Raw genomic sequence first — 15,758 nt, 5'->3', positions numbered from 1 at the left:
CATTCCCAGCCCATCGCAGGCGACCGATTTTTGCGGTGTGAGCGATGGGTGGTTCCCTAAGCAGCTGATGCAATTCATGGTTCATTCGCCTCCTCCACGTTCCGTCTTCCATTTGTACTCCGCCGTAGATGGTGCGCAACACCTTCCGTTCGAAAACACTAAGGGCGCGTTGGTCCTCCACGAGCATAGTCCATGTCTCATGGCCGTAAAGGACTACCGGTTTAATCAGCGTCTTGTAGATTGTTAACTTCGTGCGGTGGCGAGTTTTGTTCAATCGTAGCGTCCTACGGAGTCTTTGTATTTCTTTGCTGGTGTCGTTGTTTGCGGTAGCCAGTGAGCCCAGATAAACGAACTCTTCTACCACCTCGATTTCATCACCGTCTAAATGAATCCGGGGAGGGAGGTCAGCATTCACTTCTTTAGAACCTCTTCCTTTCATGTATTTTGTTTTCGATACATTAATGACCAATCCGTTTGGCTCCAAGTCCAATGCGTTTGGCTTCAGCTTTCAGTCCGATGTACGTTTCCGCCATCCTCTCAAAGGTACGTGTAATGATGTCAACGTCGTCAGCGAAACCAAGAAGCTGGACGGACTTCGTGAATATCGTGCCACTCGTGTCTATACCCGCTCTTCTTATCACACCCTCCAAAGCGATGTTAAACAGCAAACATGAAAGCCCATCACCTTGCCGTAACCCTCTTCGAGATCCAAAGGGACTCGAGACTGCCCCTGATACTCGAACAACACACATTACTCGATCCATCGTCGCCTTGACCAATCGCGTTAGTTTATCCGGAAATCCGCAGTAGTGCACAATCTGCCATAGCTGATCTCGATCGATCGTGTCGTACGCCGATTTGAAGTCAAGTTAAAGTTGGGAGAGTACCTTGTAGGCGGCGTTCAACAGTGTGATTGCGCGGTAATTGCAACAATCCAACTTGTCGCCCTTTTTGTAGATCGGGCACACGGTGCCTTCCGTCCACTCCTCCGATAGTAGCTCATCCTCCCAAATCTTGACAATGACCCAGTGCAGCGCTCTAGCCAGTGCGTCACCACCGTATTTCAGCAGCTCGCCGGGTAGCTGATCAGCCCCAGCCGCTTTATTGTTCTTCAGCCGACCGATCTGTTCTGCTACCTCCTGGAGGTCAGGGGCTGGTATTCTGTCGTCTTCTGCACGTGCTCCAAGATCTATTGCCATATCGTCACCTCCATGTTCAGCTACATCGCTGTTAAGGTGCTCGTCATAATACTGCTTACACCTCTCGATCACCTCACGTTCGTTCGTGAGAAGATTACCGTTTGAGTCTCGACACATATCGGCCTGCGGCACATAGCCTTTGCGCGAACGGTTTAACTTCTCGTAGAACCTCCGTTTATCGTTAGCACGGTACAGTTCTTCCATCGCCTCGCGATCTCGATCTTCCTGTTGGCGCTTTTTCCTCCGGAAGACCGAGTTTTGCCTGTTCCGTGCTTGTTTATATCGATCCACATTCGCCCTCGTACGGTGTTGCAGCATTCTCGCACGTGCTGCATTCTTCTCCTGCACTAATTGCTCGCATTCGCCGTCGAACCAATCGTTTTTTCGGTTCGGATTCATTGTACCTAGTGCCGCTAGAGCAGTGCTACCGATGGCGGTCTTAATGCCTTTCCAACCATCTTCAAGAGTTGCTGCGCCAAGTTGCTCTTCCGTTGGTAGCGCTGCTTCCAGCTGCCGCGCATATTCCTGGGCAACTCCGATGACTCGTAGCTGCTCGATGTTGGGTCGCGGCGTACGACTTCGACGCGTGTTTCCAGACCAACATGCTTTTAAAAGGTCGGCTACTGTTTATATGGGAGCACGCCAGCGCCTTCATGACCCTACCCTTTCGAGCCCAGCATATGCATGCGTGTATAGGGGCCTTAATTAAATTCTCGGAACCACGCTCACTCTTGTGAAACTGCATTACGTGCGCGTGAAATAACAATATGCTTTGTTGATTGACCCAGTCTATCTGGTGAAATAAGATATTATCAAAAAAAATATTTAACAAGCCAACATAACATTGTGATACCATTGGAATTTGGAAATTTAAAGATGAACCAGATGAACCAAATGAACTTCTTTTTCTTGTTTGCATTCAACATCAGCAAAAAAAATTGACCTGCGAGGTGCGAGCTGAGCTGAGATCATCATCTGTCATTATTTCTTGTTTCTCACCAAAGTAAATTGATATATACCAGGTATATGACAATGCGAGCTGTCATATACACTTTGCACTAACACATCTACACTAGTTCTGAGATTTCGAGCATTTTGTATGGAAAATTAGTTAATTTTTAAAAAAAAAATCGTTGGATACGCAAGATTTGTCTTTTTGTTCTTACAGCTTTTATGTTTATGCTTAGAACATTATTTCTAGTATGTATTTTCATGAATACAATGAAGTGCAACATTCCAAATTGCAAGCGGAAATTTTTTCGTCAAAGTGATATCAAGATGTCTCAAAGAAATGTCCTTATATCGCTTTCCTGCAAGTAGTAACACAAAAAAGAAATTTTTTTAAATGTTCGGACATGATTGTTCAATAAGCAGCATGAGCAACATTGTAATCCGCCCGCGATATTTTTCGTCTGATTTCTGGTAAGCTTTTAAAGTGTTAATTATCATCTAAGACTGTTTTGTAGCAATCTAAGATTGCTTTTATGGTTTTCTACGTAGTGTTGAGACAAGAGCATATATATCAAACAACGTGAGCGGGCAAATTTATGATAAAAAGGTATCATCTTGGAACAGTGACTTCAACTTAAGAATTTTCAAGCAGTAGCACAAGCATCTATTCGAATAAAAGTATTATTTAAAAGAAGATATCAGAGGCAGATATTCAAGAGCACCATGCAAGCAAAATGTTGGACGGAACGTGTTTTAATTTAAGCAACCGTATACCGTATTGATCGTGAAGTATTAGAAACATTAATTCATTTTTCAATTGCACATCGAAATAGTTAGTCACCCATGTTCTCAAATTTTATACGCATAATTCAAGAAGGTTACAAGTGCAAATGACTTTAAAATATATTCCTTACATTTCATTGTAAATGTTCAAATATTTCTCTGGAATAATATAGCTGCATTCATTAATTACAATTAATTTAGTTTTAATTTTCATGCAAGTTCCACCATATTTCAGAACTATTTCTTCTTCTTTCTACACACACTGATGCAACCCTCGATGGTCACATACCTGGTATATATCAATTTACTTTGGTTTCTCACAAGGTTCTTTATTCCGTTTCCTTGGTTATTTTTCTTTACCATCCAGTTTCAACAGAGAAAATTGAAATCTTCCGGATGTCGAAGGTTTTATCCATAAAGTAATATGCTGTTTAAGAATTCTCGTCCCGGATACAGAAAGGTTATAAAGAAAACAGCAATCGTGTTGATAGCTGCAGAAACAATTGCTTTTGCGGTCAGTTACCTAGGTTGGCACCGTCTAAACTCAAGTAGAGGTAAGGAAACATTCAAAATCAGTCGTAATAGTCATTTCCACGTTTCAATGAAACTGAATCCGTTATTTTCCCGACCCCCTACACCGTGACGCAGAGTTTAGGTATTACGTAAAGGAAAACTATCCTTTGATTCTGGAAGGTTACTACCAGGTGGGCGAATACATCGGTGGTGACGAAAAAATCCGCAAGCACGACGAGCTTATCTGGAAGCAGGAACAGGCGAAACCTTCCAAATGAATGCTATCGTCAAACCGGTAATATATCTTACGGTTTTCGGTGGAATCGGATACGTACTGCTGGAGGTAACCAAGCCGAGTAAATCTAAGCTAGAAGAGCTCAAGCGTGAACATCAACGCAGCAGTGCCGAAGCCAGCGAAGCCCAAACGAAAAAGGCTTTATTTATGCAGAAACTACAGGAAGCCAGCGAAAGTAAAGAGCCAATATATCTGAAGAAAAGGGAGAATTAAATATTGTAGGCTGAACAAAGTTTTAAAGCACTTCATTCTTTAGAAATCTTTTCTTATTTTAGATAGTTTAGCATATAAATTCCCAAACCAATGGAGGGAATAGATGAACATGGAGGCGGTGGTGGTTTTAGTGAGAAGGAAAAAATTACGGATATTTTGGACCGTCGGCACAAGGAGCGTAAAAATCAAATCGAAAGTGCTAAACTGGAACGTCAGAAGGATGCGGACGAATCGGAAGCGATCGACTACTTTGAGGCATCGTTGAATGATGAAGTTCGGAAGATTAGCACTCGACTAGATGCGGTTATTGCCAGCGACTGCGATCGAGTTAGTACGTTCGAGAGCGTCCAGAAAGATATTTCTAGCTTACAGCGATATCTATCAACATCGACTTTTTTCCTCAACGAGTATAAGATTAAAGTGTGCCAGAACACAATCAACGAGCTCTGCAAACGCTTGGATGCTCTGAAGAATGAGCTTATACCAAAAAAGAAGTTTGGCTTTAAAAGCAAGAAAACGGTCAAAGTACATCAAGACAGTCGATTTGCTTTAGGTAAAGCAGCAGATTTCACAGACCCGCAATCGAACGGTGATCGACTGAAGTGGACCCTTTCGGAAAGAAAAAATCAACTGATTGTCCTTTCCCGTTCATCAGTGGATGATCAAACTATTACGGCCTCTGGACTGACAGACTGTATCGTTCGACTGGAGGGCCATTCTGGCGCACTACAATTTACGAAGTTGAAAAACTGTCTAGTCTTGTGTGGGCCAACCTCAAGATCAATCTTTCTGGATGATTGCGTAGACTGCAAGTTTGTGGTTGCCTGCCAGCAGCTGCGATGTCATCGCTCCCGCAACTGTCACCTCTATCTGAAGGTAACGTCGCGGGCAATTATCGAAGATTGTAGTCAGATTCAAGTGGCCGAATATAATTGGAGTTACGATGGTTTGGCAAACGATTTCGTCGAGTCCGGATTGGATGTGAACGTTAACAATTGGAATGAGTTGGATGACTTTGATTGGCTTGCAACGGACAAACCGTCCCCAAACTGGTCCCTTCTTCCTGAAGATCAACTGGTTTCCGATTGGAAGTTGTACCAGCATCAGTTTCAGACTAAAAACTGTTGTAAAACTTTTGAATAAAAATGGCTTCTCGCTTTGCTTTTCACAGTACATAGTAAACACTTGTATATCGGAGTTTTTTTCACATTTAATCGAACTTCCTTTATAAACGTCCCTTTGCTAGCTTCTCTGATTTAATCGTTAAGGTTTAAACTTTGTAACCAACCAAATGGCGCTTGCCAATAACCTCACCGACGTAGAACCAGAAAAAGACTTCGGCCGTAACTAGCGAGTTCAACCAGGCCTCCTTAACAGTCAGGTTCTTCCAAGCTCCGGTTCGTGCACCCGAAATGATACGAGCAATGCCGTTCCGAATCGCTGGTATGTCCGCGGGAGTTGGTGGGGTCAGCTCAACCTTGGCATACTTGAGGAATACGTTGAACTTTGGTCGGGCCTGTGTCATCAGGGCTAGGGAATAAAGAATCCCGAAAGAGAGAAAAAGATTACACACCGTAAATTATGTAACCTAAAATAGCGGCAGCCATTGAACAGCAAGGCTGGACAAGTTTAGGTACATTAAGACACTGATACGTACTTGATACCAGCGCGGATCCTTTGTTCGCTAGAGCAGCCATTATTCAGATGTTTCGAATGCTGGAATGTTCAAAATGAACGATAAAGTCGAAGAAAATAGAAAAAATTGTGAAACAGAAACATACCTTTTCTAATCCGTAGCTTGCAGAACGAAGTTGGCTTTTGCGTGAATAAAAAAATAAAATGTGACATCAAATGTCAACCAAGTGTCACAAAATGAACAGAAAAATGAACTATCAGAAATGACAGTGTAAAGCAGAGCCATCTTTGTCTGAACTTCGAAAAGCTGTTTAATCACCGTTTCACACCGAAATAATTTAACACACATTTTGGTCAAAAAATTAGGTAAAACTTGTGAAAACATTAAAAATTTATTGGCGAATTTTATCTGTCAGATAGGAGCAAATGAACACAAAAAAATCATCCAATTCCAATCCGGATTGAATAAACAAATTCGCTATATGAGCAAGAGCAGCAAGGTCTCGTTTAAATATTAATAAAAAAATTATTAGACTGGATTCCTCGAAATTCTAACACACTTACTTCTTGTAGTTTTGGGCATGGAACAGCTTGCTCCAGGCCAATTTCAACGTGCTGTAGCGACCTGGCAATCTAAACCGTATACCCGAACTTTTGATCCGTTTCTTCAAGATATTGAAGAATACGTTTGGCAGCAAGAATATATTCTACTACTGGAAACTCTATTACTGTTTGCTTAATCGGTTCTCGACTCGCTTGTCCGCTTTGCTGCTGCTCACTCAGGAACACGTCTCGACTAACAAAAACTTTCTTTGTTTGTGGGCTGTAGATACGGTATCCATTGGTCCATGCTGCATATCCAACGAATACTCCAGCCTCGGTCTTGGAATCCCATTTCTTCCTTCGCGTTGTCGAAATATGGATCATCCGGAGACCTCGCCACACACGAAACATTTTTACCTTTCTGTTACAGGTTGAACAGACTACTTTTTTGCTGTCCAATTGCAATCACGTCGCCAGCCAGATTGATTATATCGCACCAGTCCTTCATGAAGGCAAGTCGATTCTTCAGTTCTTCAAGATCACGACACATGTGGGATGAAACCCCAGAGTCGAAAATCCAATCTTCCTTGGGTAACTTTTCCTCCGTACAACACCGCAAACGCCGAGGGTGTGTATTCGGCTTTTTCTTAGCCTTCTCCCGGTTCGGACGCGTAGGGACCAATCTGCTTACACAGCGCAGTGGTCCAAACAGCGAAATACGTGATCGTGTGATATTGCGCCGAAACGTGAAGTTTTTCGCATATAGTGTCCTAAGGAACATTTCTTGGTATAACAAGCCCCTTCTTGTGAATGAAATCTTTGGGTGATTAATTCCCTTAAAAGTGAGATACGAAATTTATTTTCTCGTCTATTCAAGATACTGGTTTGGTACTTTCAGCAAAGTTGTAGTAAATATTAATACAAACAACTTTGTCAAAGACACTATACTTGTATCTCTTCATGGAAATTATCTATCAAGCGTTATTCGTAGACAAACCCTTTAAAACTGCCTGCTACTGCTACTGACGCCAGCGCTCATCAGTCGTCCCGGTCCTACGTGTGAGCGTGGGGAAAGGGGCTTCCAAAACTCTCTTCACGGCAAGTACATATTTGTAAATACCCTTTCGTCCACTGACCCGTACCGTGTTTCCAGTACTACGCACTTGCACGATCCGTTAGCGGTACTTACTGAACGAAACTTTGCTGACAACAATCCCTTTGCTGGACTTCGGATATTCCATCAGAACGACCATAACTTCAGACAATCGCATGTCTCATCGCCCAACGTAATATCGGGACGCACTGTAAATGGAATTATGGACGCCCCCGACCTCCCCGCCGCAGTCGATCCTTTCCAGCCAGCGACCAGCAGTCGTCCCGGTCCTGCTGGCGGGTGTAGGGAACGGGGCTTCCAAAATCGCCTGTCAGGCAAGTTGGAAATCGCTGATCCCAGCCCCACTGTTGATCCGTTCTCAGTTTTTAGTCTACCACCATCAAACCGGAAGAACGGTAGCGGAAGTAGTCGACATGTTGGACTTAGAACACCGCGACCGCGTATTCGAAAGCTCAATGGATGCCTCTTCTCAGATCGACACAGTCCGGTCATTTGCTGCCAGCGTTCGTCTCAGTCGTCGCGGTCCTGTTGTCAAATCTGCAGTCGAGGTCCTCCAACTTACTCTCACAGGCAAGTACTCACGATTTCACGACTTTGTACTTCCTCATCGCTCCTCCGGTTCCAGCGCGGATTTTTTTGGTCTCTCTTCTGGTTATTCTACACGTACATCTACATCTCTGCCGCATTTCTACACCTCGCCTTTGGTAAACACTAATCCAAGTCGTCCCGGCCCTGAGTCTAGTGCTGGTGAAGGGGTTTTCCAAGCCGCCTTCCATGGCAAGTATCCTATCAGTAACGGTATCCATCGCTCTGACGAATCTTCAATTCCCAGGACATCAACCGTAACAAGTATTGCTGCATCTGCTACCTCGAATCTCCTGGTATACTATCAAAACGTTGGAGGAATGAACAGCTCTCTCGCTGAGTACCAGTTAGCCTTCAGCGATTGCTTTTATGACGTATAAGCCCTCACCGAAACCTGGTTGAATCAAAATGCGAGGACAAGCCAGCTGTTTAACGACTCTTACTCCGTTTACCGACAGGATCGGTCGCGTTCAAATAGTTGTAAAAGTACTGGAGGTGGCGTTTTGTTAGCTGTTCGCTCAGGATTCAAGTCCTGCACAGTTAATCCTCCCAACTCCCTTCGGCAGTTGAACAATTATGGGTCGCGATTACCACTGTTGACGAAATACTCTATCTCTGCGTAGTTTACATCCCTCCCGATCGAGTCAACGACGAAAACTTGATGGGCAACCATCTTGAAGCTATTAATTGGGTTGTGTCGCAATTAAAGCCTAGAGATAAAATTGTTATTTTTGGGTGATTTTAACTTAAGCGCGATCTCTTGGCAGCGTAATTCCCACGGTTCTCTGTTCCCGATCGCCTCTCGATCATCCATAGGCATAGCCCCGCGAAAATTGCTTGATACATATAGCACCGCTGGAGTTAAACAGATGAATGGGATCGCAAACGAGAATCATCGGACCCTTGATCTGTGCTTCGTTAGTGACGACCTGTGCGTAGACTGTACGGTTACAGAAGCTCCGGTACCGCTTGTAAAGATCTGCAGGCATCATCCTCTTTTACTAACGCAATTAAAGATCAGGCCACAGCAACGCTTCCGAGATACTTCCGAAAGCCTCTCATATGAGTTTAGTAAAACCAATTTCAACGGTATGAACGATTTTCTGGGCCACGTTGATTGGGAGGAGGTTCTCCGCGATTACGACGCTAGTCTCGCTGCATCGACCATATCTAGTATACTGGCATATGCTATCGACCAGTTCGTGCCCGTCAAGTCTAAGTGCGTACCGCCTAAACCAGCCTGGGCGAACGCTGATCTCAAGCGCCTTAAAACGATTAAACGTGCAGCCCTTAGACGACACAGCAAGTATCGCACTGATGCCATGAGAATAAGATACGTAGAAATAAATACTACCTATAAACAACTCAATGATAACGCCCATCAGAACAATCTGCAACGCCGTCTCAAGGCAAACCCAAAAAGTTTTTGGCGCTACGTGAATGAGCAACGTAAAGAATCGGGATTACCCTCTACGATGTCGAATGGTCTGTTCGAAGCCAACTCCACCGCTGACATTGCCGACTTGTTCCGTTCTCATTTCAATAACGTTTTCACCAATGAACATCTCGACCCGCAGGATGTAGTCGTTGCCATCGAAAATGTTCCACGACTTTCTGTACCTTTGTCGCAGTTTGTTATCTCCATTGACATGGTTACGTCAGCTGGAAAAAGACTTAAATCCTCCAGACTTAAATCATTCTGAAACGCTGTATGGAGACGCTGCATCGCTTGCAGCGGTATTCAAACTATTTTTCGCTATAGGCATTTTTCCAAACTGCTGGACACAGTCATATGGTTTTCCTGTCTTTAAAAAAGGTTGCAAACGAGTAGGCTCGAACTATCGGAGTACAGTTGCATTAAGTGCCACTTCTAAACTGTTTGAGTTGATTATCCTCCAGGAGCTTGCCCAGAGATATAAACACTACGTCGGATCTGCACGGATTTATGCCTAAACGATCGACAACAACCAACTTGACTTCCTTCACTTCGTTTGTAACACGCCAAATTGAGGATGGTCGTCAAGTGGACGAAATATACACAGACTTATCTGCAGCATTTGATCAAATGAATCATCAAATTTCAATTGCCAAATTTGATCGATCTGGCATGAACGAACATTTGCTACTCTGGCTTCAATCTTACCTATGTGGTCGTAGTTAGTCTGTGAAAATTGGTGATCACATTTCTTCGCCATTTCCTGTTTGTTCTGGTGTTCCACAAGGAAGCCACCTAGGACCGTTTTTATTCCTGCTGCATATGAACGACGTTAATTCCATTTTGATATGCGCGAAACTCTCATACGCTGACGATATAAAGCAGGAGCAATTAGAAAACTTCGCTAAATGGGGTCAAATTAACCGATTGTCGCTGAATGTGTCTAAGTGCTCGGTAATCTCATTTGGACGAAAACATTCACTATTCCACTATGACTATGCCTTGGCTGGCGTACGTTTACTGCGTGAATCCACAGTTAAGGATTGGGGAGTTTTAATCGATGCAAAATTAACATTTAAGGATCACATTTCATACGTGGTGGCAAAAGCTTCTTCACAGCTGGGTTTTTTATTTCGTTTCGCGAAAAAATTTAAAAACATCTACTGCCTGAAAACACTCTATTGTTCAATTGGGCGACCTGTACTGGAATACGCGTCTCCCGTCTGGTCTCCTTATTACCAGAACGAAATTCAACGCATCGAAGCTATTCAGTGACAGTTCATCCACTTCGCTTCACGTCATCTCAGATGGACGGATCCACGGAACTTACCCAGCTATAAAAACCGGCCTGAAATTACTAGAGGAAAGACGCAATGTGGCAAAAGTATGCTTTAGTAGCGATCTTCTGCAAGGTAACGTTGATTGTTCGATACTCCTCAGCATGCTAGAGATCAATATACGACGCCGCAATCTACGATATCACTCGTTTCTCAGTACGAATCATCTCAGGACGAATTCTGGTCTACATGAACCAGTGCGCAGTATGTCTCGTCTATTCAATCAATGTTACCATGTATTTGACTTTAATGTGTCTCGAGAAATAAACAAGTGTAACTTTAGACGTGTTTTATGTTAATAATCTAAAAAGACGAGTATTCTAAATACGTTAGTTAGTTATTTCTGTCATTGGGGTGATATTTTACCTGTTGACCTTAAAAAAATAAATAAATAAATAAATAAAACAGTTTTTAAACCCTGACTTATTCTAGTCAATTTTTACGTGTTCGTAGTGTTCTAGAAAGTTGTTTATCTTGCTGTTTCTGTAGAACATTATTTTATAAAGTTTCAGAGATTTTGAGCTTTTTTGGTGAAAATTAGTACTTCTTTGAGCTTAAATATTTGCCAAGGTGGCAAATGGTGGCAGATCAAACAACTCCTGCTTAAAAGACAACAAAAAACCAGTGAAAGCAAGTGTCAATTGACTGTATTGTATTGATATTTACTACAACTTTGCTGAAAGTATCTCGAATGTACGAGAAAATAAATTTCGTATCTCACTTTTAAGGGAATTAATCACCCAAAGATTTCTCTCACAAGAAGGGGCTTAAGTTATACCAAGAAATGTTCCTAAAGATACTACATGTGAAAAACTTCACGTTTCGGCGCAAAACCTATACTGATTTGCTGCTTATGTTAATGCTTATTGGTTACCTGGGTATTGGATTGGATGGGTAGTTAGTAGTTTAATATATTGCTGATTCATAAAAGTGCGATCCTGCATTAAATCGTTTCGCTATCTTCGGCGCACTTGTTCGTTATAATCCAAGCAATAAGTGCACCGAAGAAATCGAAACGATTTAAGCCAAAGTAGCACTTTTATGAGTGATTAGTCACTTATTGATTGGACAATCTTCCTTGTAATCAGCAAAGAAATTTGCAATTTTTCCTCACAGTAAAGTAGAAAACAACTCCTCTCATTGTTTAGCCAGAAAGCGGATAGCAATATTCGCCGTGATTGTACAACATTTCGCCGAAAACCATTTCGCGAAAAACGTTAAACGGAATGTACCGTTTCACGGAAAACTTTTTCGAGGAAAGTATCATTTCGCAGGGGTGATCCTCTCCTTACCCGCTGTCGCTCATTCGGACCCAACTGAAGGAAAGAACCTAATAGAGGTCAGTAGACCTAGGAAAACAAATAAACCTAGACAGTGGTGATTTTTGCGGGAGGGTTGTCTGCCCCAGTGGCCGGCGCATCCGACAGCGGGTCGCCGGCAACACTCGCAGCCGTCTCGCGCTGAATGATCTAGTCTTACTATAGATAGTTTTTGTGGTCTTGGTATTGACTAACTACCTGTTATTGACTAGTTTCTGAGTTACGCAAAAATTTCTTTGGTACCTACTTCAATCGTCAAATTGATTTTTAATACACACTGAGTAAATATATTATCAATAATTGTTGGTATATATAAGACAGTTACAGCACAGAAAGTAAAAGTTTGGTTTCGTCATTGTACATCAATTATATATGGATTATCGACTGATAATTCTGGTACACTGTGTCTATCAAAATAAGGAAAATTTCAAAGTTTAACATTCGAAAATAATGTATACATTTTTCTATTGAATATGAAAACTACTTTTGAATAAGCCAACGGGATCAAGCGGTCCACAAGTTCAATCGAATTGAGTGAAAAATGCATTTCCATACTTGTGGCTCACCCCCACGTGGCTGAAGTACGCAATTCCGCGATGGTTCAGTTGTTCAGAAAAGTGGGGAAAAATGCATGCGGCAGCAGTTTGTACAGCGAGGTCACCATCACACGGGCCGGTGCCGGTTTTGCCACGTACACCGGAATGTCTTTGCGACAAAACTCGGAAAGCGTCTGCCGGCAGGTACCGCACGGAGTTGTGAACTGGCTCTCCTGTAAGCCCACTACGGCGATGGCTTCAAACTCGCGATATCCCTCGCTGACTGCCTTGCAAATAGCTGTCCTCTCGGCACAAACACTCGGTCCGAAGGTTCCATTTTCGACGTTGCATCCGGTGAAGATTTCACCGGTGGTAGCCCTCAGCGCTGCTCCCACTGCGAAGTTACTGTACGGACAGTACGCGTTGTGGCGTACTTTGATGGCAGCATTTATCAATTCTCGTACCTTGAAATCTAACCACTGATATTAGATAAAACCGATGCTGCATAGGACAGTAAGATGGCACTTACCAAGCGAATCGAATTCTACGATATTTTCACCGTCCACCGTTCCGTTAATGTTATTGTTCATCATCTCGTTGCCGTCTGCCTTTGACTAGAGTTGGTTGCTTACTGAGCTCTTACCCGTTTCCGAGGCACTCTCAATAAATGATTATATAAATAGAACTAATAAATTTGCACTCTTTTTTCGGCTGACTGTTACAGGTGGTGACGTGATTGGTTAGTAGAAAGAAGCGAAATTGTAATTATCACCACAGGGTAGACTAAAGAAAATAACTGCTGACTGTAAATGTTATTATGAGTTTCTCACGTCGCGAACGTGTGTGTAAACAAATATTCTTTTTCTTTTCCTTGTTCGACGCAGCCTCCTGGTTTATTAGTAAATTTCACACGTTCTGAGCAAGGCCTAATACCTAATACCTAATGCCAGCCAAAAGCTTTTTCTCGAGACAAATTTGGGAGGCACGGCATAAAAATTCAACACTTTCTTTTCAAACGAACGTCAAGGTTAATGTTTATGATTGTTTTCTTCTCTTTTGGTTTTTCTAGTTTTTCTATGACACATGCGATAGTGACTGATGATGAGAGTCGCTCTCGGTCAGCGACCAAAGTCAGCGATACTCTGTTTTCTGCGAAAGAATACCCGCGTCGCGTGTATCAAAGGTATCAAAGCAAGCTGACTATGAAATGAAATAAAACTACTCTCGCTCTCGTCTCGATTTTCAGCCGATCATGCCGGTTGCTAGGGTTGTTCAAGTGTTTATCGTGTTTATACGTCTGTAGTGTGCAAAGTAAGTGTGCTGGAATAAATCTAATTTTTTACTAGGTATTTACAGTTTCAATAACTTCCTAAGATCTCTTGCTGTAATCGTAAGTCACTTCATCAACCACACTACTTCGCTCCTCCTTACCAGACTATTATTAGTTTTCTGAATTCTTGATGCTTTAGTTTCGCCAACGACTGTGTAAATCCATCTGCAGGTTATTAATTCATGGAGATGTAATCCAGTTCGATGTCGCTATTTTCAATTACGTCCTTCACGAAATGGTACCGAATGGATACGAATGGTACCGCCTTCTTCTGATCGAATGGCTTCAGCAACTGCTGCCACCAGAGCCCTTTTCGATTGTGGCCAACAAAGCCATAAACTCTGCCTTCCAAAACGATAAAGCCATAGTTCGTTAGCTGTGGATTTCCATCCGCAGTGTATTCTAGTCGAGCACCACCAGTTCCACAAAGATTGCAAAAAATCTTCAACAGCTTCCCAATGACAATCCCCAGGCCCAAGTACAGCGTTGATTCTCTTAGATCCTTAATCTTGAAGCGATTATTTAGGAACGATTTCCGTTTCGTTTTCATTTCTGCGTCGTTAGTGATCACCGAAAAATCATCCACATATACAATCATGAATGTCATTTTTCTTCCATAGATGATAAAATACAGGCTACTACTACTTAGGGTTCTGCTTTGACCTGGTCAAGTCAAAATCTCGCATCGCCCGGTTGAGCTGGTTGTTCCAAACTCTGCTCTATTGGCTGAGTCCATACAATGCACGTTTTAGCTTGCACACCTTAATGAGGCACTGCCTTCTTCCGAGGAGTTAGGTGCTTCAAACGTCGAAGACGGTTGGGGCAGAATACACTCGGCCATTAGGTATTAAGCCTCGCAGTACACAAAATGATTGGTTTGATGGGGAATGCCAACAAGCGGTGGAGGGGAAAAACTGCTTGGAAAAATTATCTAAGTATTGCCACTAGAGAGAACCTGGCCAAGTACCGACGAGCTACGAACCAGTTGACCACGATCCTGAGGAGAAAAAAGCGCCAAAAGGAGGACAGATCGTGAAGAATTAGAGCAACTATTCCGAGCTAATGACACGCGCAAGTTTTATGAGAAGGTGAACCAAACTCGAAAGGGCTACACACCGAAACCTGACATGTGTAGGGACGAGGGAGGGAATCTAATTACAAACGAGCGCGAGGTGGTCGACAGGTGGAAGCAGTTCTTCGATGAACACCTCAATGGCAAAGCCGCAGAAGGAGGAGGAACGGAAATTAACCTAGGTGCGCCCATGGAAGTCAAACGAGAAATCAGGCTGCTGAAGGCCAATAAAGCCGCTGGGAAGGACCGCCTACCGGCAGAGTTTTATAAATATGGCGGAGAAACGCTAGCAAAGGCTCTACACTGGGTTATTTCGAGGATTTGGGAGGAGGAAAAGCTACCGGAGGAATGGATAGAAGGAGTGGTTTGTCCCATCTACAAAAAGGGTGATCGGCTAGACTGCTGCAACTATCGTGATATTACGCTGGTAAACGCCGACTACGGGTATGAAATGGAGAGAGTTACCTGGAAGGAGCGTCAAACATAGCTCTGGCTCTCTCAAGCTCCCACCTGGCGCCTCCACGCAGATCTAAGTCAAATGATGACGGTCGATGGCCTTACCCGGAAATGCTTCATGTACTTACTGAAGCAGCTAAGCTAGGAGGTGCGAACTAGAGCGCCTGTTCTCCAGGTGAGGGGCGGCTCACACAGCGTCTGTCTCGTAACGGGCGGCTGAATATGAAATGCTGTATCCCGCAAGCTATACCTAAGATGGCAGACCCATCAGCGGGATGTAGGTATCGCGACCCCGGTGAGGTAGTATACCGAAAACTCAATTACCACGAACAACGAACAAAGAAATTCAGGACGGAACAATCGGTATAGGACACGGCAAGGGACAAGGAAACGATTAAGGGATAACGATTGGAAACTTGGTACCTGGAATGTCCGAACTCTC

At 43.2% G+C, this 15,758-nt stretch overlaps 3 protein-coding genes across 4 annotated transcripts; 1 reads left to right on the top strand and 2 right to left on the bottom strand.

Moving 5' to 3' along the window:
* Nucleotides 1–3,843: 3,843 nt before the first annotated feature.
* LOC128741213 (tubulin-specific chaperone C) lies at nt 3,844–5,138 on the top strand. Of its 2 annotated transcripts, none has more exons than XM_053836854.1 (2): nt 3,844–3,959; nt 4,017–5,138. In XM_053836854.1, exon 2 carries the CDS (start codon nt 4,045–4,047, stop codon nt 5,095–5,097), a length of 1,053 nt encoding a protein of 350 aa, XP_053692829.1. In that variant the 5' UTR covers nt 3,844–3,959; nt 4,017–4,044; the 3' UTR covers nt 5,098–5,138. The 2 variants fall into 2 exon arrangements, with proteins under 2 accessions (XP_053692829.1, XP_053692830.1); XM_053836855.1 differs by having other exon boundaries at nt 3,866–3,959; nt 4,021–5,138.
* On the bottom strand, nt 5,124–5,808 carry LOC128741214 (ATP synthase subunit g, mitochondrial). The gene is made up of 3 exons (XM_053836856.1): nt 5,736–5,808; nt 5,612–5,670; nt 5,124–5,484 (listed from the first exon to the last, which is right to left on the bottom strand). The coding sequence occupies exons 2-3, from the start codon at nt 5,649–5,651 to the stop codon at nt 5,225–5,227; spliced, it is 300 nt and encodes a 99-aa protein (XP_053692831.1). The 5' UTR covers nt 5,652–5,670; nt 5,736–5,808; the 3' UTR covers nt 5,124–5,224.
* A 6,354-nt stretch (nt 5,809–12,162) lies between these two features.
* Nucleotides 12,163–13,567, bottom strand: LOC128742776 (cytidine deaminase-like). The gene is made up of 2 exons (XM_053839229.1): nt 12,988–13,567; nt 12,163–12,930 (listed from the first exon to the last, which is right to left on the bottom strand). The coding sequence occupies exons 1-2, from the start codon at nt 13,049–13,051 to the stop codon at nt 12,524–12,526; spliced, it is 471 nt and encodes a 156-aa protein (XP_053695204.1). The 5' UTR covers nt 13,052–13,567; the 3' UTR covers nt 12,163–12,523.
* Nucleotides 13,568–15,758: the final 2,191 nt, after the last annotated feature.

This window comes from Sabethes cyaneus, chromosome 3, assembly GCF_943734655.1.
Source record: "Sabethes cyaneus chromosome 3, idSabCyanKW18_F2, whole genome shotgun sequence".
Lineage (NCBI taxonomy): Eukaryota > Metazoa > Arthropoda > Insecta > Diptera > Culicidae > Sabethes > Sabethes cyaneus.
Note: the sequence above shows the minus strand (reverse complement) of the source record. Positions and strands in the feature narration are given on the sequence as shown.

Bases quoted from the DNA above. Each gene is read 5' to 3' on its own strand.
- LOC128741213 (XM_053836854.1), top strand. From the start codon at position 4,045: ATGGAGGGAATAGATGAACATGGAGGCGGTGGTGGTTTTAGTGAGAAG.
- LOC128741214 (XM_053836856.1), bottom strand. From the start codon at position 5,651: ATGGCTGCTCTAGCGAACAAAGGATCCGCGCTGGTATCAA. The intron at 5,485-5,611 runs GTACGTATCAGT...TTTATTCCCTAG, and splicing joins AGGATCCGCGCTGGTATCAA to CCCTGATGACACAGGCCCGA.
- LOC128742776 (XM_053839229.1), bottom strand. From the start codon at position 13,051: ATGATGAACAATAACATTAACGGAACGGTGGACGGTGAAAATATCGTA. The intron at 12,931-12,987 runs GTAAGTGCCATC...ATCAGTGGTTAG, and splicing joins CGTAGAATTCGATTCGCTTG to ATTTCAAGGTACGAGAATTG.